Source organism: Desmodus rotundus, chromosome 4 (assembly GCF_022682495.2).
Source record: "Desmodus rotundus isolate HL8 chromosome 4, HLdesRot8A.1, whole genome shotgun sequence".
Lineage (NCBI taxonomy): Eukaryota > Metazoa > Chordata > Mammalia > Chiroptera > Phyllostomidae > Desmodus > Desmodus rotundus.
Window position 1 is genome coordinate 18423928 of NC_071390.1, and position 24380 is coordinate 18448307.

Below are 24380 nucleotides of genomic sequence, written 5' to 3' on the forward strand. Positions count from 1 at the left end.
ACCCCCACTCGATTTACTTTCTACCTTAGAACCCATCCTCTGTGTTGCCATTAGAATGGATATCTGAAATATAAATCTATTATCGGGAATTTTTACTAAAATAAAAAACAACACTTCTCAGTGCCTATAAGAGGCAGATCACACTCCTTCTAGGTTCTCAGACCCTTCACAAAATGACTTAACCATACCCCCTGAACACTAATCTACCCTTGCCCTGAACACCTAAGGACTGGCTACACTAACTGCCATTTTCCAAATATACTGTGTTCTTTCAGCAGTCCACGGCTTTGCACATGCTGTTCATTCTACCTGAAAGATGTCATCCTGTTAACTACTATTTATTCTTTAAAACAGTCCAAGTACCTTCTCCAAAGACCATTCTAATAGTTCATAAGTATTTACTGAATCACCAATATGTGCTAAGCTTGCACTTTTCTGAATAAAGTGAATCTCGCTTCTTGCCATGCTCTTTTGATATGCTGGCATGCCTCTAGCACAGAACTAACTGCATATTAGAACTGACCATGTTTTATTCATCGTTATATTCTAGTGCCTAGCTCTGAGAAAGGGTTTAACAAAACCCTTTCAACTTTCTCTGACCTTGGTTCACTCCAGAAAGTCTGCTGGCATGCTCTGTTTCCTGGCCTTTAGCCATATACAGCCAACAGTGGTCTTGGAATCCAAGTGTCTGATTAAGAAAACCCTTTTGGTAGGCAAAAAGCCAGCCAAGTGAGTAATATTAATATACTCAATGAGTGGCCCTCATTATTTCATTAAAGTGGTCAAGCTCCTGTCTTAGAAAAAAAAATGGGATAAATATGGGGCCAATCTCCACCCTCAAACATTGCCCCCCCCACCCCTACCCCCACCATTCCTCCATCATTCTTTCACTTCCTCCATTTTTTCTCTCTTTCTTTTTACAAAAAATCCTAATCAAACTACAGAACAGTGGTTTTTATCTATGAAAATTTATTCTGGAGGACACCGTCTGGCACTATGTTCATAAAGATTTAAGCAAATATATAGCCAACTTACCTTAACCAGAGCTCTCTTGATGACATTGCCAATATCTTGCCTCCACTCGGGAATGTCAGGATTGTGGTAATCCAGGTTAGGAGAGAATGATAACAGCTGGGACTGGAAATATTCTGCAAGAAGAGAGAGTGTGTGAGTGATGCTGAGAGAGGGTGTGAAAGGCAAGAAGACTCCACATTCCCCATGCTTTAGGGAGAGGGTCTACTCTTTCTTGTAGACTCAATTACAATTCCTTCATTTCAGCCTATCCCTTGGCCTCTGAAAGAAAGTGGGATCTGATGACTGGAAGGAGATTTGTATTCCTACCATTTTGTCTTAAGAGTTCCTAACATCTTAAGTGCTTCTTGGAAACGAGTGTTACCTGAAATGAACCATAAGTATAAAACCCCAGAAGAAGGAGACTTTTACTAGAGTAGGTGGTATCATGCTGGGCCAATGACAAATCATTAACAAGTTGGGCTTAACGAGAATAGAGTCCTTTATCCTTCCCCCATTCCCTTGTCCATCCTGCCAGCACTGCCTAAGGGCTGGGTGCAGGAGAACTAGAAAGAAAGTTGAAACCTTAGATCTAGGGTGTGGGTAATGTTCAATTTCTTGATCTGGTTAGTGGGTACACAGCTTCATTCACTGTTCACTTTGTGGTAATTCATGGAGCTGAAACACTTATAATGTGTACTTCTCTGTATTATATTTATGCTTAAATAAAAATGTTTAGTTAAAAAAATCTTCTAGATGCCCAATGAGAGAGCCTGAGCATCATATTTGCAATAAATATAGGAAAAGGCCAGGAGAGCTAGTACAACTTTCTAGAAAAACCCTGGTTTAATTGCTGTGTTCAGGGACTTGGGGGAGGTTGTGTGAGATGGTAGAAAAAGCACAATTTTATTTAAAATAAATTTAAAAATTAAGAATGGTTCTCCAGGATTGAGAACAGGATAGTGGTCCTATTTACCACTCTCCTGCCTTGCTCCATCCTTCTATTCTTAGCCATATGTTCAGCCTTTGCAGCCAATGATGTTAGAGTCCTCACCAATCAAAAAAACGTGTAGGTTATTTATAGTTCATTTCAGTCCCTGAGCTATGAGCTCTTCAAGGTCAGGGACCGTGACTCCTCCAACTTCTGAAATCACCAAAAATGGGCCCTCATCCCCACAAAAATATGGGTGCTGCATGTTTGTTGTAGATACTTCACCAGGACATCAGATCTAGCTGCTACTATGACAGTTTTCCCAGCTTAGAATCATTTCAACTTATGATAAGTCTCTAGCTAATGAGACCATTAGGTTGTGATGTAGACACATCCCAGAAGACAAAAAATGCCCGCCTGTGCCCTGCTTCTCTTATAAGCCCTAACTTTATTCAGAAAGAAGGCAGGAAAAAGGCTTGGCAACCTATTATGGACACACATAATTTTCCCATGGCCTGGTGAATTTCCAAAGCAGTCAGCAGTTGTCACTAGGGTGGAGAGAGGGGATTGGCTGGGTAGGAGGAGGCATCTCAAGGACAATTTTCAGGGCTCACCATGAACTGCGATATCTTTTGTGTCCTGGATGAGAGCATTCCCAGCGGCCACCTGAACAGTGATGGTATTGGTTCCCTCTGCAAGGAATGTGAAGGAAATGCTGCTGTCCAAGGTGATGAGGGGCTAAATGGAATAGAAAGACCAATTTTAATCCTGTGTGCAATATGAGATTTCCTCCTTTCCTGTAAATCTCAGACTGTCAAAATCTGCATAACATTTGCATATCCCTAAGGAATCCTAACTTGAAAAAGGAAAAGAGAAAATTACACAGCTTCCCAAAATTGTGATTATATCCAGTATCCAAGAAGAGTATTAATAAATTCAAAATACTGTAACTGTAATAACTGCAAAGTGTTAATCCTGAGAAATAAAGACTGGACACCCTTGATTTTGCTTGTCATTCTGTTCCTTCTCCTGGCGCCAAGTAGAAGCATGTTTTGTAACCTATTCCTATTGGCTCTGGAAATAGAGCCAATGTTCTCTTCTGCAATATTCCACATCACTTGTATTTTCAACCTGTATTCCATTGGACTGTAAGAATATTCAGAGAAGTGACTGTATTTTATTGATTCCTGTATCACCCACTTTTGGCACACTGTCATGCAGATAGCAGAATATATACAGAAGTCGGATTCCCAGTCATAGTATTGGATTTTTATTTTATTATATCTGTGTTATCCATTGCAAGCCATTTCCAACATTTTTAATAGGTTGAAAAATATATAAACATATACATATACATGATCATTTTAATCTTTTTTCTTTTTGTTTTATTTTCCTTATTATAACTGAAGTGAGGATTTGCCTAGGATGAAAAGAGAAACAGAACTCTTTTCCCTGCAAATTAGGATCTTGATAAAATCTGGAGCTTAGTGGAGACAAGAGAATGAAGGTCTTGAGATTAACGAGTCACTGTTCAGTGGTCATCTTGAGGTCCGAGCCCTGTCAAGTTCTCCGGTGTTTGCAGGGTAAGACTTAATAGGAGGAGGCTTCTCTAAGGCAACTATAAGGAGATATCACAAACCCAGGTGAGCAGACTCCCTCTCCCTTCTGTGTCGTGACAACAATGGAACAGAGAGTAAGCCCGGTGGGGATGCAGAGAGCTTTAAGGGGTGGGTGGGTGTCAGCAAGTACTCACAGAGCAAACCCATGCATCTTAACTGAACATGGCTTGGATGTGGGGGCCAGAACCCCACAGAGGCTCAGAGATGTGGCTTTCAGACAGCGTCCCTGCTGCAAGACAGGAATTCTTTCCTAGCTCAGAATTTTCAAAGGTGCCTCTGAAATAACAATTTGATTTCTTCTGCTTTAAACTTCTCTACAGGTGGTAGATATATGGGCATTCACTATAAAATTATTTCAACTTTAGTGTATATTTGGAGGTTTTAATAATAAAATGTTGGGAAAGATACAAAAGTAGGACGGAACAATCAATGTGTTTTTATTTTTCTTGACTCCATGAATTACTGTCTCTGATTGCCCTTCCATTTTGGTGTGACTGCCCTCAGCTATTTCTCTTCTCTTGTCCACCTCTCACCACCAGGATATCCTTCTTTCTTTGAGTTGGTTCTTCAGGGAACCACCACTACTCCCCTGTCATCTTCTTCAGCTCTCAGTGGTCTGCAGGGTCCCCTCTCCTTCTCTGCACTCTCTTGTTTTAGATTCCAGTGGTTGGAACTGTGCCAGCCAGTGGCATTTCTTTCTGAGGGGACGGGGATGCCTCTTATCCCAGCAGATTTGCTCTTCTCCTCATCTAGCTGCTTCCCTAGGAGATCCATGGGCCAAGCAAGGATGCAGAGCAGCACGACAAGGGTATGCCAACTGAGGTGGGAAGGACAATACCATCCCACCAGCCAGATAGGGGTCTGAGGCACAGAAACAAACTGTGCTGAAAGGTAACACTTGGTCTCTGGGTGGCAGGACCCAGGCTTCGCTGCTAGGGAAATGGCAGGAGCTAATTTTGTTTTCCAAATTGTTCTTGTTTTTCATCAGCTCTTAGGGCTTCACAGCTCATATCACCTTCCTTGCAAAGCTGGAACACTCAACAGAATCCTTGAGTTCTTTCTTGGCCACCGATATTTAGAGCACAATGCTAAATTAAATCAAGTACTTAAGGTTCATTTACAGGATCTATTAGGCAAGCAGACACATTGGTTAAAGCCAGACCTCTGTTCATCCCAGTAAACTGGCCGTTCAGAGGCCCACAAATCCAACAGGTGGCCAGCCAATTGCCTTCTCTGTCTTTGTTCAAGCTGCAGGGCCAGCCCACAGCAAGGCTGCTTGGATTAACACTTCCTGCCCTGCCTAGGCTGGGCACTCCATCCCTTCCCACAGAGAACCCCTCATGTGTGACAGGTCAGTTGTCATCCACTGAGCCCAGCAAGAGACCAGCAAAGCTCTGAGTGACTATTTAGTTACGAGTCTTCCACTTGACCAATGAATGAAATAGGGAACTTCTGGGAAATCTTTAGATGCAGCCTACACCAGTTTGCCAGACACAGTAAGTCAAGTTAATACTGAATATCACGCAATCAGTACAATTTCAGTGTATGCCTTGATGAAAACTGCCATTCCCAAATTGGGCGGGCTATGCAATCAATGTGCTTGCCTTAGTTAAGACCTTCAGCAGATTACATAGTCATTACATAGTTATCACACATAGTCATGTGTGAAAAGTGCTTATGATATAAAGTGGAAAAGGCAGAATATGTAATGTGAATATACTATGATTAGAACTATGTGAAGTCTCTAAAATATATACAAAAGCAGAAAGAAATAAAGCAAAATAGTATGTAATGAATATTACCTGTGACTACAGAGTTAATGTGAAAATTCAGCTTGGAAAAAAATTCCTCAAATGCACACACACAAACACACACACACACATACACAACCAAAAACTCTTCGAAAGTATCTCAGTGTCTAAGTATCACTGTCCAAGAATCTGGGTCTATCGTCCATCATGCATTCCAAAATCTGGGTTTCTACAACAAAATAAAAAGCATCCATTTACATCATTCAAAGCCACCCATTATCTGTCCTCCCACCTTTCATCATAATCTCCAGTTTCTGCTTAGGTTTCTGAACCCTCTGTGCTGTTTCAATCAGTCTACACCATCTACACAGAACACAACCATGCCCAAAGCTTTAACATTGTATGCAAATTCCTTTCCTTCCTCTCCACCTCAATTCTACTGCTCCTTCAATGCCAGCTTAGGACAAACTTCACACAGAACCCATTCCATAACAAACAAACTCTGTGTCCATCACCCTCTAAGCCACAGGTGACAAACACAAGGCCCGCAGGCTGAATCCGGCCCTCCACCTTGTTTTATCTGGCCAGGCACCTTGTTTCTACCTGGCAGCAGCAGGGAACTCTCACTTAACTATTAAGGAGTAGTTACATTTACACAGTCCTAAACTTACATTCAGCCCTTTGAAGGCAACCAGAGGCTGATGTGGCCTCCGGTGAAAACAGATTTGACACCCCTGCTCTAGGCTGCTGGATTGGGCTAGTAACATTACATTCCTAAGCTTATAGTATTGTTACCTTACAGTAACTATAATATCTATTATCTTACAGTATCTTCTTAGATGTGAACCTCATGTTCTCAAATAGATTATATTTCTTGAAGGCAACAATTGGAATCTGCTCTGTTTTGTATTCCTCATAACATGTAACATAAAATGCAGGCTCTTGAGAAGATCCATAGAGCTATTGATTCGGTTTCACATCTCCCACTGTTAAGTCTGTAGCTATGTAGACTTCAGGAACACCTACTCTTCTCTTTCTACTTACATACCACACTTGCTCACCAATCATAATCATGGCACGTGTGCTTATCCTGCCTTCTGTGGGCACTGTAATTCCTTGAAGGCAGAGGCAATGCTATGTGTGTTCTTTGATTCCCAAGTGCACCAAGCAGAGGGCTAGACATAAAGAGTGGGGTATTAATTGATTATTATTGAGAGGTAATTTAATTCAACCACCTGAGTGAACCACCTAATTCACCTAGTCACAACACGCAAACACACACACACACACATCCACAAAACACTTCCTTCCAAGCTAATTAGCCTGTTTTCTCTGTGCAATGGGATAATTTCTCCTTTTTCAGTGATCTTCTAATGATTGAATAAAATAATATGTATTAAGAGACTCATACAAAGCAGTACTAGGAATAAATACTTAAAATTAGTATTAGTTCCTTTTGCAGGTAAGTTTGCTAGTCAAGGGGAACCAAATAGCTCTGAAATCAGCTCTCACCACGACCAAAAACACTCATTCATTTGTGAGCCAAAATGGCGGTCACAGGATTAATTATTGGATGTGGTGGCCACCTTGACGTGTCCATGGCATGGTGCTGCGATAAAGCACTGAAAATGTACCTGTTTCGAATGGACCGAATAATCATTCTTGGAGGTGGGAGGGAAATGCATGGAACCAAGTTGGATTTGTTGCTGACGTGTAGATGCTGTTGATGCAAATGATGAGCGTGCACAATAGCAACTGATGGGTTCACCTGCTTACATGTATTCTAAGCACTCTACATACCTTTCTTTACTTGGTCCCCAAAGCAGTATTAGAGTATAGTTACTACTACAGCACCTCTGAGACTGCAGTGAACAAAACCGGGGCTCAGAGAAATGCTAAGATTTGACCGAAGGCACACAGCCAAGAAGAACCTGAGTCTGGACTCCAGTCCACTTTTGCCCTCTTTCAAAGCCTCTCCTTTCTAATACCTCTCACGTATCATCATTCTCTGGCTTCTTTGGGAACAACAACCAACTAGTGAGACCTTGCAAACCTTGGTATTTGGGCAACACTTCATGCTCATGTTATAGATGGATAATTGCTAACCAAAGGAACACCTCATGTCATCATACATTTAAAGAAACTATAATGCCCTTCTGTTATTTAAAAACGTCCCTCTCCTAGCATGGCATAATGTAGATCAGATAGATAGATAAGCCCTTTATAACTTGATGTTCATGGATTGCATGTTAGTGCTCTCAGTTCAGAGAAATGAACACTGAGCCTCACACCAGGTGATTTGTTCACGCTAGCACAGATAATCGTTAGAGAAATTGAATTTAGACTCTCCAATCCCTTTATCCACATTTCTGGTTATTTATCAAATATTTATTAGACGCTGTCTCATTTTTCAGTTCTTAGAAGCAGCACTTGAAGAAAAACATGATGCCGAGGAGAAACACTGTGTGGGAGGTTCCTTGCAGGCTGCTGAGTAGATCCTTGTGTTGATGGCCAAGAGCTTCCCCCCTTACACACAGTAGTCTCTCCGTAAAAATGGCCACCAAGCGAACAGTAACAGAAAAGAATTCCCTGGCTAAGAGCCAAAGCCTCACATCATCAGAGGCGAAATGAACTTAAATTTCTTCTCCTCCCTTTCTCTCCCCAAATGATTTTTCTTTCCTTCACCATGTATGTCTGTTGGATTTTGAAGGAGGATTTGAGGGTCTGTAACCCCTATGAGGCAGGGTGATACAGCTAAAGCATCCTGGGGCTAAAGGAGAGGGCAGTGCATTGTAGGAGGGAGCTTGGAGACCAAGATTTTAGGTCTGACTCTACAATTAACCAGCTGTTTCACCCTGGGGTGCTCATCTCAAACAGGGAGCTCTACTTCTTTAATGTACTAAATGGAGATCTTATTAATTAACCTCCATAACCATTGCCTGGTACATAATAATCTCAGAAGTGCACATCAGTAGCCTCTGCTAAGAAACAGATCTGAAAGTATATAGTATGGATAATGCAAAGAGAAGAAGGACTCTTGGTCCAAGAATCTAGTTTTTATATATATATATATATATATATATATAAATTATATATATATTATATATAAATTATATATGTATAATTTTTTTTGGCCAGTCCATTCTAACTCCCAGTTTTTAGGACAAAATGAAAAGCATCCATTCAGGGAGTCTCCAGTGTGCGCCAGGGAAACACACATTCCCTTACTTAGTTTGCATGACCGTCAAGATGACACAGATATCATTCTTTCCAGTGTGCAGTTGAGTGAATTAATTTCAAACCCAAATACCTTGAACAAGCTCATGTGGCCAGCATGTGGCAGTGCTGGACCCTGACCCCTGTCTCTCTGACTCCTTTCATGCAGGGGCTGAAGTTCTCTTGTCATCTTGAAATAAGCAAACAAAACCATCGCTCCATTCATGTTTCAATAGAATGACTACACCAGCAATTAAATATGTTTTACCTTTTTAGATATTCAGCTTTTCCAAGTCTCATACGATAGCTTTCTTAAATTATTAAAAAAAAAAAATAAAGGTAGAGACTGAAGGTGAGCAATACCAATCACATCAAAAACGGCCAAGGAAAATGCAGACTGTAACATGAACAGAGAGGAACATTAAGCCCCTAAATTGAGGGACCCTCAGTCCAACTGCCCCCAGATTCTGTTATACAAGCGTGGTTATTTTTGACACAAGTGTCCTCCCCATGAGTGGCTGGGAGCTGGGAGCTTCTGCAAAGTCCGGAGTCTGACCCCTATAGCACCTTCTGGTGTGACTTGGCCACATAAGTACCATGTCTAAGAAGAACCCTGGCCTTCAGAGAACACCAGTAGGTCTTGACAAAGATTCTTTACATGCACTGTCCCACTTGCTTCTTATGGCCTTACATTTAAATATCTAAATCATATTTCGTAAATGGGGTTACTTAATCTCAGAAATGCTAAGTGACTTCCTTGATACTATAGAGCTAGTGAAAGTCCAGGTTTAAAAAAGATAAAGCAAAGGAAGTTTTAGAAATATTGATCACAGGAGCAAGAACAACCAGATTGGTACCGTTTCTCAAAGTACTCTTACTTCCTTAGGGTTGTTTGAACTTTCCCTATAATCATAATGAACTAGGGAGTGATGCTGTATTCACTTATGTGGATTCCTAGCTTCATGAAGTACATCCTCTTGCCTACATCCCCAGCATCCCCAATGTTAACACAGAAGCTGGAGCCCAGGAGCATTCAGTATAGATCTAATCAGACACAGGCAGAAAGGGCCGAACCTTTGTGCTATTGCCGAACCACCAGAAGTAGGTAAGAGTCCCCAGTTGACTGGGCCACACGACTGCACTGATGTTGACCTCCTTATTTCTTATGGCGACAAATGGAACTCGGAGATGAACATGCTCCACGGGACCTAAAGGAGCAAGGAAAACAATGTCAGTGTTTAAATTCCTGGAACAAACAGACTATCACATTCCTAGGTTCTTAATCTTAACCATTATTACCATCATCTATAAGCACACAAGGATGATAAACTCACAAATGTTGAGAGGTATGTGTGCCAATGTGTGTGTGTGTTCTTGAAATGAAACACCACCTATATTAGGGAAATCAAATCAGGCTTCAGATTTGTTTCTGAGTGACATTTGAACTTAATTTATCAATACGTCTAAACAAACTGACAATAACCAGAGAGGAGGAGGGAATTACAGGGGAAAGAAGGGGAACGGTGAAGTCCAAGAACATGTATAAAGGACCCATGGACAAATACAACAGGGCAGGGGGGACTGAATGTGGGAGGAAGGGTGTGGGTAGGGCAGGGGACAGTAATGGGGGAAAATGGGGACAACTGCAATTGAACTACAATAAATAAATAAATAAATAAATAAATTGCATCTGATAAGTCAAACCACAAATGCTTATGAAACTCCAGTCCAAGGACAAGGCTAGTTTACTAGACACTGAGCCAATAAACAGGAAGAAAAACAGCAGTGGCTTTCATTTCTGAGGATTAGCCTGTTCAGTGGTTCAGGGTCACTGCACTGCATGGGGGCCTCTCCCATTATCCTCAACTGTGAATGTGTCCCATCCTCTCCAACCATCAGCCACTGTGCCCGTGGTTGGCAGCACTCAGTGGGGGTCATTTAGAAGCAGGCAAGCTGTTTTACAAAAAAGAGAAACCCCGTTTCCCTAAACTGAAGGAGAAATAAATGCCAGGTTTCCAAATAATAAAAAAGCTGTTTGCAAACAGTTGACCAAACACTTCCTTTTTTTTCCTCAGAAAACTGAGATAAGCAGTATCAAGTTCTAAGGTAAGAGAACATACAGGAATACATTCTGTGCATAATAAATGAGGATTTTAATTAAATTAATTTCCAAAATAAAATGAGAGAGAAAAATGCTAATGGAAAATGTTAATATCTCAGTGGTGTACTTGTGGGGTAGATATGTTATTTAACTGTCTTTGAGATTTTCTCCTCCACCTCTGTCCCTTCCTCTTTCCTTTTCCTTCCTTCCTTCTTTCCTTCTTGCCATCCTTACGTCCTTAATTTTTGCTCTATACTTTCTTCTTTCCCCTTCCTTTTCCTTCCTGTTTTTCCTACTTAATCAAATCCAATCAAAATGTTCTAATTACCTGTTCACACTAACTGCACATTTCCCTGGTTTCCACTGCTCCAGTCTGATTAGTGAAAGTGAATAAAAGTCACAACTGCAGGAAGGACATCTCTTTAGCCTGCGGACCTTGAGTATTTCCAATAGGTGGGACAGTTTTCAGCTCATCCAGCCTTTGCCATTTGAATCTTTGACCATTTTGGAGACAGCCCAGTTTAAATTGAAGAAATGGCATGAAAACAGATGGATACTTCTCATTTCTGCTCTGGTTCAAATTAGCTATCTGATCATTTCCTCTATCTTGTAGAGCCTTGACCCTATGTAGACTGTTACCTTGTCCTAAAAATAAGGGGCAAACTTGCTCTGCCTTCCTCATAGCAATAAGAACATATGAAAGTAATGTGTGCCTGTTAAGAGTACCGCAGAGTTAATTTTGGGTCAGTACTATTCCTATGCCCACCACCGTGACCACCGAGCATCCCTGTCTTTGTGTATCTTGGGTAGGATTCCCTCTAAGGACAGTGGGCAATATTCTGGGTCCCACTGGACGAATTCTGTGTTGTGGGTAAATTTACATCAGGGGAGAAGGTGTTTGGACATGGACTGATGTTGGGGGATAAGACCAGCCAGCTCTGCTTGCCACTGTCCAGACTGTACTCTCCTGAACAGTCAACAGGTCTTCAAGAATCTGTGTGTCCACACCCCGAAAATACTCTCTGCCTACAGCTCTCTGACCTGACCCCAAACGTACAGCACGTCGAGAATTCCTCCAGCAAAGAACTTGAAACTTGTCACATCAGAGGCTTAATTATTATCCATAAGGAAGTCTGTGATTAACTTTGTGTGGTTTCATCATTGGTGAGAATAAAAAACACAAGGTGTGAGAAAACACGGGCTACTTTCACTGCTTTATTGACTCATTTCTAGGAGTTTGCCTAATGTCTCTCTCTCTGTTGTTCGTGCTTTACTGGTCAGTGGGGAAGAGAATGAGGGAGTGGGAAGGAGTCTCTGGCCAGCCCATGTCCAAGGAGGGAGATGAGACAGCTGCATCTTACATCATCACCTCAGTCTTTCTCTGTGCCCAGACACAGGTCCCTCACTCTTCCCCTTTTGCCCTCAAAGTCAAGGCTCTTGCTGTTGGGGGAAAATGACCTGGAGCCCGTTCCCCTGGCCAGTTCCTGGGAACCCCGGACTCTTCCACAGTTAAGGAATGAGGCCACTATGGCTTGTGGCCTTATAGATTCTTGTCAGCCTGCTGTCACTCATGGGCCAGGGCTTACTTTGCCAGGTATTTTGATGCCCAAGAAGATGAAAGGAGACCTCTTTTTCCCTAAACTCATAGAAACACAAAAGGGATGGGGCTTCCATGAATTGGGACACAGCACATTTGGCCACATTTATTCCAGCATCAGAACAAGCATGTTTGGGTAAATATAATCTCAAGTACCAACAACAGGTAGTAGCTGTTTAGCACAAAGAACTTGAGACAGAAGTTTCAAGCTTCCACCTAGATAGAGACAGACCATGGATCAGGGAGAAGAGAGCTGAAGGGATTCAGGAGCGAGCACAGCAAACACCTAATACCTTCACTGTCAAATAGTGCTCTTTTTGATAAAAATCTAATAATCTGTGTGAGAAGGGTTATTATGGGCAGCTAACAACTACTTTTGTTCGCTAATGGCCCAAGGTGAGGCCAAGAGCGGTTTGCACTCTAATAACTGTCTGGTAAATGCGGTCATGATTGATTTAGAGGGAATTATGAGCACGGTAAAAGTTTCAAGGAACATTTCCTCCTCTGTGCACAAAACCCACAGTTCAAACCTGTTCCTTGATATTGTGCTTTTTGCCACTAAGACATGAGTCTTTGCGCCCTGTAGACAAGGACTATTCTTACCACACTTAGGAACAGGGGCAGGTCCTTGGAATAGAGAAAAGTAATATTTTTTTCTTTGTCTTCATGTTTAAATGCCACAGAAGTGTCAGGAAGAAAGTTAATAGGAAGTACTTAGTACAGCTGACCCTTGAACAACATGGGTTTGAACTGTGCGGGTCCATATAAAAAAATTTTATTATTGAATTTATTGGGGTGACGTTGGTTAATAAAATTATACAGGTTTCATGTGCACAATTCTTTTTTAAAGATTTTATTTATTTCATTTTAGAGAGAGAGGAAGGGAGGGAAAAAGAGAGGAAGAGAAACATCAATGTGTGGTTGCCTCTTGCACACCCCCTGTTGGGGACCTGGCCTGCAACCCAGCAATGTGCCCTGACTGGGAATCGAACCACTGACACTCTGGTTTGCAGGCCAGCACTCAATCCACTGAGCCACACCAGCCAGCGCACAAGTGTACAATTTTACATTATCTGTATATGGTATTGTGTGTTCACTACCCCAAGTCATGTCTCCTTTTATCACCATAAATCCCCCCCTTTACCCTCATCTACTTCCCCCCACCTCCCTTTCCTTCTGGTAATCACCATATTGTTGTCTATGAGGTTTTTTTTTCTTTGCTTAATTCCTTCATCCTTTCACCCAGTACCCCCAAATCCCCCCACTCTGATAGCTGTCCCTCTGTTTTCTGTGTCTGTGAGTCTGGAAAAAAGAACTTGAAGAGGATACAAATAAGTGAAGGCACATACCGTGTTCATGGGTTTGAAGATTTAACATCATTAAAATGCCCATACTACTGAAAGCAATCTATAGAGTCAATGTAATTCCTATCAACATACCAAAGGTATACTTCACAGAACTAAAGCAAATATTCCAAAAATTCATACGGAACAACAACAGACCCTGAATAGCCACAACAATCTCGAGACAGAAGAACAAAATTGGAGGAATCACACTACCTGATAGCAAACTATGAGGGGAGACCCCCCAAAAACCCTGCAATTTATTTATTGAAAAAATGTGTATTTATCCTTACATGTTTAATCTTCAGTCACCTTCAATGTACCCTCCATTGGATACAATACACTTATAGACACGTTTTTTTCCACTACTCAAAAACAGTTATTGAACTCGTTGATACTGATGCCTTTTAGTGTTTCTGCCATTTTTTTGGTTCCACCACTTCCATATTGGCAAAATGTTTCCCTTTTAGGATGTTTTTCATCGAGGGAAACAAAAAAAAAATGTTGCTCAGGGTGCGACTGGGTGAATAGGGAGGGTGGGGCACAAGGGTCATGCTGTTTTGGGTCAAAAACTGCTGAACACTCAGCACAGTGTGGGCAGGCACATTTATAAATCACCATCATGAAATGGACCAATGTGTTGAAACAGGCTTCAAAAAAATTTACTGAAGCTGAACGCAGCCTCTCACAACAACGCCATCTGGTGCACTGATACAGATGGGTTCCTAGAACACTCAGCTAGTGGGGGAAGCCTGTATTTAGGGGCCTGTCCCCCAGAATATAATTCTTTTTTTTGGTCCCCCCTCTATAAGTCCATAGTAATCAAAACAGCATGGTACTGGCATAAAAACAGACATAGAACAATGGAACAGTATAGAGAGTACAGAAATAAACATATGCCTTTATGGTTAATTAATACTTGACAAAGGAGGCAAGTACATACAATGCGGTAAAGATAGTCTGTTCAATAAACGGTGTTGCGAAAATTGAACAATATGCACCAAAAAGATGAAACTAGACTACCTTCTTCCAGCTTGCACAAAAATAAACTCAGAATGGATTAAAGACTTAAATGTACAGGTCTATTCATACATGGATATTTTTAATAAACATATACATACTGAAAATATATTTTTCCCTTATGATTTTAATAATTGTCATTTCTATTACTTTTTTTTGTAAAAATACAATATATAATACTATATACTATACAAAATATGTGTTAATCAACTGTTCGTGTTATCAGTATGGCATCTGGTCAACATTATATAGTTGATCAATTATTAGTAGTTGGGATTTGGGGGAGTCAAAATTTATACATGGATTTTTGACTGCCCATTGAATCAGCATCTCTAACATCTGTGTTGTTCAAGAGTCAACTCTAATTACTATCACAGGTAACATTCGCCATGTACCAAGCTGGGCGCCAAGCTGCATTTTGCACACTGCAGAAAAATGTTAACAAAGATATGAAATTGCCATTTGTCAAAAGATCTGGCCCTGGACTAGCATCTGGGAACTTGGCCCTGAGAGTGATTCTAGCGAACAGTTAACTAATAAGAGCAGTTCACTCTGACTGAACTGTTGTGCCAACAGTACGGTATATTCTGAACACCTGCTTTCCTCTGGGAGTCTGGACTTTTGGGATAGGCTAGGCCAAGGATGCCTACTTGATCAGAACCCAATAGAAATCACGGACACTACGTCTCCAAAGAGATTCTCTGGTAGACAGCCCTTTTCACATGTTACTGTAACTCACTGCTAGAGGAATTAAGCATGTCCTGCATGACCCTGTGGGGAGAGGACTCTTGGAAGCTTGTGCCTGGTTTCCTCCCAACTTTGCCCTGTGAGCCTTCTGCCTGATATGACCTTGATTAGTCTCCTTTCGCTGTAATAAATCACAGCCATGAATACAACTATAGGCTGGGTCTTGTGCGTCCTTCTAGGAAATTGGCAAACCTAGGGGTGATTTGGGGGATCCCTGACAGACATGCACAACCCAATTGGTTCTTAAAGCCTCCCTATTAAAGATGAGGAGTCAGAGATTTGTAAAGACTAAGGAAGTTGACCAATATTAGACATTTAACAATGGGATATGATAAGAATTCCATGTAGATCTCTCTTGCTTTGAACCCTGGGCTCATGAATACCCTGCACAGCACCTGTCTGGGTTTCTGACTTGGTGTTTCTGGCACGGAATGATTATAGTTGGTGTGGTGTGGTCCATTTCTAGCAGAACCTCCCCATTCCCCCCTCCCCCAGAATATAAACTCTGCAAGGGCAGGGCCACATCTGTATTGGTACCTCCCTAGGTCCTAACAGAGTGCCTTCTATATATTAAGAAATCAATGAATGTTTATTGAATGAATTAGTGAATGATTGGATGTTTCATTTGTGTTTCCTCTTTATTGTTACAAGAACACTATGAAGCAAGTACCAGTTAGAATTAAGCCATTTTAAAATTAAAGGTCAGAAGACTATAAGATGAAACACTTTATCTCATGTCCACATAGCCTGACCTCTTTAAGAGTATAACAGATATAATCTAGGTCTCTTCCCATGCACTTCCCCTATTACTGTTGGTCCCTTTTCTATTAATGTGATTAGAATGCTCAGAGACTAGCTAGCTTACTGTGTGCCAGGGACCTCTTAAGTGTAGGTTATTTATACATTGGAGTTTATATCATCACTGAGTTGTTAATAGGAAAGGTGTTCCTTGTATTCACTCTTTTAAAATGTGGCATTTTCAACACATGTAGCACATTCCTCCAAGAACACTGTGGGGCATATAAATACGAACTATAGAAGTCCTTCAACCCATGAATATCAGTGATAGAGATTTAGGAAACTAAGACCAACCAGCTCCCATAATATTTCCTTGATCCAACATTCTAAAATCATAATATTTAAGTTTCAGTTTATATGAGCCAAGTCCCAGCAAAGCAAATACACAAAATGCATCCAGTACAAACAAAATATTCAGAACTTCAGCTGTTGTGTTGGTTTGTGCCAAGCAAGAGCCAACAGCAGTGAAATCACATTCTAGGACAGCAAAAACATTTTGGATAGTTCTTAAAACTGTTTGCAACAGAAATGAAATTACAGTACCCTTAGATGTAAGAATTAAGGTCTTTTGTGTGTTCCATTCTACATTTAAAAAAATCTAAACATCTGTTTCTTTCATCGTTCTTTGGCTCTTCCAACATAGATAACAAAGGGAAGGGACTTGCCCCTCGGTGTGGGTCTGCATGTGTGCACTTCCATCAGAACACAGTGGGGCTGAAAAGGAGGGGTGGTTGGTAACATGTTACCCAAACTTGTGAGATAAGGTACTTCAGTGTTAGGAAACGGAAACATCGATGAGCACACGTCTCAATCTTTTGACTTGGGCCATCCTTTAGCGTAGTAGCCACACCAAACCCCATCCCAGCTCCGAATCCCGGAAGTTTGGACGGAGGGAGTTGTCCACTGGAGGGGAAAGTAAGAAAGGGGCAGGCTCCTGCTACTTACAAACCACGTGCAGGAAGAGGACAGCCGTGTCCGAGCCCAAGCTGTTCTCGGCATAGGCCGTCACCTGGAAGATGCCCGCACTCTTGTACACGTGCTTGATGCCATCCTCAATGGGGCTGAAGTTCGCGTAGGACACTGCAATCCCATCCCCAAAGTCAAGCTGGATGTTTGTCCTTTGGAGATCACCCTGAGAAGGAAACAGCAGTTGGGGGTCCAATCATGTGGTCCAGCCTGACCCCATCTAATGCTTCAACCTGTGCCTTCACCATCACCCACTGAAAACCTAAAGTTACTCCCGGGGGGTTGAAATACCCTCAACACAATCAACAGACTCCTAGATGATACCCACCAGGCCCTATGGACCTATTGTCCCTGTATGCCCAAGCCCAGGCAGCCTGGGTCAGTGCGACACCAGCAATAATGGACAAGCTGGAGACTCTAGGAGACTGTGAAGAGGGGGAGCCAAGGGCTTCCCTGGTGCCTGCACACATGGTTTAATTATTCCTCCCCTGTGGCTCAATGATAACAACAGTAACAATAGTAGCAGCAAACACAGTTTCTTTTCAGTTCCAAGCATTTAATTTCCCTAAAACTCCATAATGTAGAAAGTATTATTGTCACCATTTTGCAAATAGGGACAAAAATGAAGTAATTAGACCAAAGTCTTGCAGCTAATAGTGGGAGAGACAAGTTTTGAACACTGGTAGTCTGGTTCTAATGCTAATGTCCCTTAACTATCATACTATAATTACAATTGTTCTTATTTTTTATTATTGATTATTATGCTAAAAATATCACCTTCAAAACAACTATATGGGGATAAAATGATTATTCCCATTCTGCAGATAAACATTGTACATGAGCTAAGGTTACACCTGTGCTCTGCTGACCTTGGACTTCCCTACACCTACCTAAGCCCCCTCTTCCCTGAAGCGTTTTCTAATCCTCCCAGCTCACAGATATCTTTGCCTCTTAAAAGGCCAAGAGAATCCTGGGTGCTGTCTGGTAGTGTCATAGCAATTGTTCAGATGAGTGCATCTTAGCACCCCAAGCCAAGATTCAGCTTCTTAAGGGACAATGTTAAACCCCATTCTTCCTTGCTGCCCCCAGCCCATATTGGACCAACACTCAGCGTAAATGCAATTGAACCTGACCACAAAGCAAAGATATCAGATGCAAAAGAAGAATCAGATCTCTGTTTAAATACGATGAAAGAGAAATGCATCATTTTGGAATTATGAGCCAATCCTTCTGCCTAGCAAATGTGCATCCATCATAGTTTCGCTCTCTGTCTCTTCCCCCATGGCAACCTAGTTGTGAGTAAAATATTGATAGGTACTCCCCTGCCCCACATGCAATGTCAACTACCTTTGAATTTATGAATATAAATTAAAGTGGAAATGAACTGGAGGCAATTCAAATGGATAAGATTGTGACTCTTCATATCCATTCAAGAGAAGGTTTTTATAGCTCTGGTCTGGGAAACTCCCTAGTGAAAATGAGATAATGACCTCCTCTGAACCTTAAAGTTTTGTTTATTTGTCTGTTTTTTAATTCAAGTGCCTAGTGTGGGTGAAGGCTGAAGACTCTGTCAGATCAGGATAAGGAACCTTCACCGTCCTCTCCAATGTGAGCCTGCTTTCAAAGGTTTCTGAAGTACTCATATTTAGGAACAAAAGAAAAAGGAAAAAAAAAACAACAACACACAACCCTCCTGACCTGTTTTGGTCCCTTTCCAAGATGTCAAGAGCACAGAGCAATTTGCATATAAATTTAGAGGGTTTTATAAATCAGGCAAGCCTTCTTGCCCCACAATCTCAGCAAGGAGTGCCTAGACACCGACCTGGTTTGGGAAGAGATGAAACAGCTCATTTAGGGAGCCTGAAGCAACCGGCGGAGCTATTTCTACCCTATAATAAATGAATGCAGTCTGCTGTATTGCCCAGATTGCAGAAGACACTAAAATATGAACTAATGGAGCAACTAGCTGATGGAAAATCAGCTATAAGACATTTTTCATAAACATCAATGGAAAGGATTTCCATAATCCACCCCCACCCTCAAATACATACTGTGAAGACCCCTGCCTTATGGGTTTTTTAATTACGGGGTGGTAAGAGTTAGAATAAAGCAAAAGAATTTCTACAAGGCAACAGATAAAATTTGAATTTCCTTCTTCTGGCAAAGTTTACAGTATATGGTCTTAGGGTGATAAACATTCTTTGAACAGAGGGGTGCCTAAGGGGAGCCTCAAAGAATGCGTCCAGACCTGCTCTGCCCAGGGACAGCGGGCCTGACTGCAGCCTGAGTCTGCATTGCTGGATGAGCGGAAGGAGGTCTCTGAACAGCCCAAGCCCTCCTCATCCCTTCTGTCTTCTCCCAGAAGGCTCAGCTCTCAACATGGACTCTTGTGCAGACACCTGAATCCAGGATTTTTTTCTCCTTCCCTCTTAGAGAACAGAGAAAGGTCTGCTTGTGAGTTCTGACCCCCAAACCCCAGGCCGCACCCACCTCCTCCATGAGGATGATGAAGGTTGCATTGTGCCCCTGCTCTGCCACCAGGCGTCCATCGGTTGTCACCACGTGGAGGCCCCGAGGCGCCTTTCCAGGGCACAGCTGGGCCTTGGCGGTGTACTTCTCTCTCAGCCCGTCTGTGCAGTTGTTGGACACAATCCGCCGGTACCTACGGAGCATGGACGGTTGTCAGTGGTGCGATTTGTCGGGTTTGTATCGTGTGTGTCTGTTAGAAAGAGTGCAAGAGAGCCAGGCAGACATTTTGCACAGTGCTTCTAAAAACGGAGTCTCAGACGAGACAGCCATTTAGGAAGCTAAACAGATGCTGAGGAAGCACTATCCCTCCATCTCAGGAAGAGCAGCTCTTTAAACATCGTTATTGATCCTACCTGGTGAGCTGCAGATCGGATCAGTGTCTAAACCAGCCAAGAAAAATCAATGTCTGACTCACACATAAGATAGGAGGAGGCAGACCCACTGGACTCTGCAAGCAAGAAGAACAGGTGCTTTTCTCTGTGAGGGGGAGACTTGTTTCTCATTCCCTGAGGCCAAACCCAGTTTTTCTGTACCAGAAAGCAGCTAGAAGATGAGACTTCTAACTCTGATTAATCAGGAAGCCTCTTCCTGTCTTTCCTCCACCCCCAAAACATCACTCTATACCTTAGTAACTAACAGTCCTTACTCTGGACCACTGGGATATTTTACAGAATATTTTCTCCCTTTATAAATATTTCATTTCTTACCACAACCACAGATTACAAGCATAAGTTTGAAACTCATATTCAAGCCAGCTGAGGTAAAATTATCTCAGATAGGAAGTGAGCACGAGAAAGCCTTCTAGGGCAAGGACATGTTTGTGCACAGTGATGCCATGTCAATGCGCCTGACCACTGACCCCAGCACATGATGTCAAGCCAAGAGCTTGGCCACAGCCCCGACCTGCATTACAGACCTCTTTCCAGGCATATTGCTATCTGTAAGGTTGCATAAAATCAACATTCTGGTAAAATCACATACAATAAATGCACCACCACTATCATCATTATCGTCATATTTTTTTCTTTCCCTCTGTGTATCAGGAGTAATTAACCAATCCACCCATGTTGCCTTCCTCTGGTGGTCTTGAAAGCGGACGAAACCAAATTCTTTATGGGTGACATTGACCCTCCTCTATACATGAAATTTCTCCTGAAATCTCATGAAGATGTTAGGCTAATTTGTGTGTATTATTGGCTCAGGTGGAATTACAATATATCCTCTTGAAAACATACATTATTTTAAATTGCCAATCGTGTGCTGTCGCATACAACTAGCCACTTTCTACCTACGGCTATTGAGCACTTACAATGTGGTCAGTGTTACATGTTCAAATGGCATGCAATGGTATATTGGGTTGAATAAAGTACATTATTAAAATTAATTTCACTTTAGTTTTTTAATGTGGCTACTGAAAAAACCAAATTACTCACATGGCCTATATTATAGTTCTTCTAACCAGTTTTAGTCCACATAATCAATCTTTTATAATCAATTTACACTTTATTGTTAACCTTTAGTCATCATGAGACATTTAGCTTTTACTTATGATAGAAAGTTTGGTGTGTAACATATCCTACTGCAAACTGGATGGATATCGTCCACTCTCCTCTTTCAGCCTCACCTGCCCGGCTGGCAGTTTGAAGTTGATACTGTGAATAAAAGGAATAGTTCCTCTCCTTGATTTATTTGGTTGGCTACTTGGGATTTTACAAGATTTAAATTACTTAAAATTGTGTCCAACTACACATGTTACATGATCATATGATATGTCTCAATGCATGTATCTTCCAATTACGTCCCAGGTGTGCTCTGGCTGGAAATGTGGGGGCCTAGCTGAGCACCTGTGCCCATTATATTCCTGTTCCTCAAACTTCATAGCATTCTGGCTTCTGACACCACATCTCTTTACGTTCAGGCTGCTGGATCTGTATTTGGAATGGCTTAAATCCTTAAACCAGACACCTACAATAAAATAACATTAAACGTGCTTAAATCCCAACTCAGACCCCAGGAATAGCCCCCTAAGAACTAAACATTTGGATAAAATGTTTTTTCAGAGTATCTCAGTCTACTCAACACATCGCTTCTACCATATTTTTTAGATTTCTCCTCTCTAGACATCAGTTGGGTAGACAGTACCTACCACTATTTTACAGCCAGGTAAGGTAAAAGTATGGAGGGGGAGCAATTTGTGTGAGATGGCAGCAGATCTATTGAAAGAGGTGAGACTGGAGTACGGAACACCTTTGTCCCTGGCTATTCAAAGGGTATCCAGGAACTCAGGTGAGCATTTCTTAGAAACAAAGAACCTCAATCCCACTTAGATCTCCCAGATCAGAAGGGGCATTTGAACAAGATCCCCAGATAATTCAAATGCCATTAACATTTGAAAAGTGTAGCCTTAGACCAGCCAGTCCCTTTCTAAACCTCTTCTAAGCCATGGAGTTGGCCAAGGAAAGGGGACGACAACAAATCTCCAAGGAAACTTTTTTCCAAGCATCTGAGTGAGTAACTAATAAGGGAACAATGAGAGAATCACACACATAATTTGACAATTACAGAAAGCATGCCTTGACTTCCTTATTCTAGGAGTTCCTGGGATAGGGCTTTTAAATTTTCATTTTACGTTTCAGCATTGGTCTGTGAGAGCTTCAGTTCAACCATCATTAGAGAGCATTGCAGTATCTGCACACCCCTTATGTTACTTTATTTCCCCCGGGCCCCATAAATAACGTGGGGCATCTCTCTCCAGGAGAGAAGTCCTGATCGAAACAATAGCTACATTTTATCAAATGGCAAAAGGTATAGAAATTTGGCAATCAGAACTCTCTCCTGATGTTTCCAAAAACTACTGGCAGCAAAAGCACTCCTCAGCCTTCCTCAGAAACCACATAAACCAACTCTATCTACATTCCATCCTGCTTCAATTGTGATGTTCTTTTTAATCACAGCTTAGAGGAAGACAAAAATAGCGAGTGGAGTTCCTTCAGTGGTGTTACTTACCCAGTGCTGTTAAGGTAGCTTTGCCCAAGGCTGCAGTCCTTTGATGGGGATGCCGGATTGTACCAGAAAGCTGGGACACACTGGCTCTCTCCGTATCTCTCATAGCCATAGTCACTGTCCAGAAAGTGATATTGCATAGTGATATAGGTGCAAAAATGTTAAAACACCCAGATACACACACAAACAGAAACACATCCCTATACTCTCAGTGAGGGCAAATATTCAGACTTGGAGAAGAGACTTTTAGATTTAAAAACAATCCTAAATCATATGGGGTCTGGTATATAGAGAAAAAAAACAGTGGATTATCAAATGGAGACTCCAGGTTTGAAAAGTATGGATATATTTTATACATAATGTGGTGGGGACATTGGTTTGCGGTAGGTGTGAAGGATGCTACAAGCTTAAAAACATATTTTGGATCACAGTGGAATTGCTGAAACAACTGGAAGTAACAACCAAGAAGATGTCTTTAAAGGTCAAGATTCATTTCTATGTTAAGATTCCACACGTGTTCTTCCAAAATTGATTTCATAGATTTTATTTTCATTTTCCCTGCCACTTATTTCTCAAGCATTTTACATATAGCCATCTGCATTCACATATAGCCATTCAAATTTTTCCCAACTACATACAAGACAGGTTCCCTCTTATCCTAGACAACAACAAAAACAAAACAAAACAAAAACAGAAAACAAAAAGCACCCCTCAAGTGTAGTTCTTTTCCATGACTTCATAAAACACTAGCTATAACAAAACTAAGAAATAAAGTCAGGTATGACTCCCTTCTCATTTCTGCCCCATTCCAGAATGAGAAAATAAGAAACAGTATAGAAGAGGAGAGCCTTATGTGAAGTCTTAATATTTCCTTACTTGTTAGAGTTTCAGAGGCTCCCAGTTAAGTATCTGTCAGGATATAAAAAGAGCAATACATTATTATTGCTCTTGTTAGCAATTAGAGGTCATTGAGGGTGACTTCGTTTGGCAGGAAAATTCATGCTTCTCAGTTAAGCATCCAAGGGTTTCCTGAAACCCACAGATTGGTCAGAACAATCTGGACATTTGATCCACTGAGTATTAATAAAATATAAACAGCAAGGGAAATCATTCTCTCTGGACCCACTCCTCTTTTCTTTTTCTGCTGCCATATTCTTTGAGCCAAGATTTGATTACAGTTGAATGAAATTAGAGGCCAATTGTCTATGTGTGTAACTAGCATAGGGATGAAAGGGAGACAGGAATGGAAGTTTAACGCCACATTTCTTTATCACTCAGTATGCGGCCTGTCCTGTGGAAGAAGCAGGATAATCCCTACCCTTAAGGGGATTTCAGTCTTTTGAAGAGAGGGATGCAACATGCCTCAAATCCAACAAAAGAGAGAATAATATAGTATGAAGCTGAACACAGTCCGATACAGTATGAAGCAGTATAGTTAAGAAGTACCACCGGGCTAATGAGATTATATGAATTATCTCCCAGTTTGACCCCATCCTTCCTTCTTACCACCTTCCCCCACACCGAACTCGGTCTGAACACTCAGGCCAACTTTTTATCCCTCTCTGTCTTTGTTACATATTTACCCCCTGGGCTTGAAGCACTCTGCCCTTTTCTGTGTTTGGCAGTTTCCTACATATCCTTCTTCTACGTCTAGGTCAGATGAGACCATCCATGATTCCCAGACAAACTTTTCATGGCCATAGTATGTTAGAAACATTGAGATTATAAAGTATCAGAGGCCTCTATTT

The 24380-nt window shown here is 41.5% G+C and overlaps 1 protein-coding gene across 1 annotated transcript in view; it reads right to left on the minus strand.

Annotated features, from left to right (window-relative positions):
- The window catches only part of SORCS3 (sortilin related VPS10 domain containing receptor 3), a 545108-nt gene that overhangs the window by 13888 nt on the left and 506840 nt on the right, over nt 1-24380 (minus strand). Inside the window, exons 17-22 of the mRNA XM_024555801.3 lie at nt 22636-22749; nt 19591-19762; nt 17080-17266; nt 9603-9736; nt 2557-2680; nt 1036-1148 (exon numbers count right to left, since the gene is read on the minus strand). Of these exons, the coding sequence (XP_024411569.3) occupies nt 1036-1148; nt 2557-2680; nt 9603-9736; nt 17080-17266; nt 19591-19762; nt 22636-22749 (844 nt within the window). The remainder of the gene's footprint in view (nt 1-1035; nt 1149-2556; nt 2681-9602; nt 9737-17079; nt 17267-19590; nt 19763-22635; nt 22750-24380) is intronic.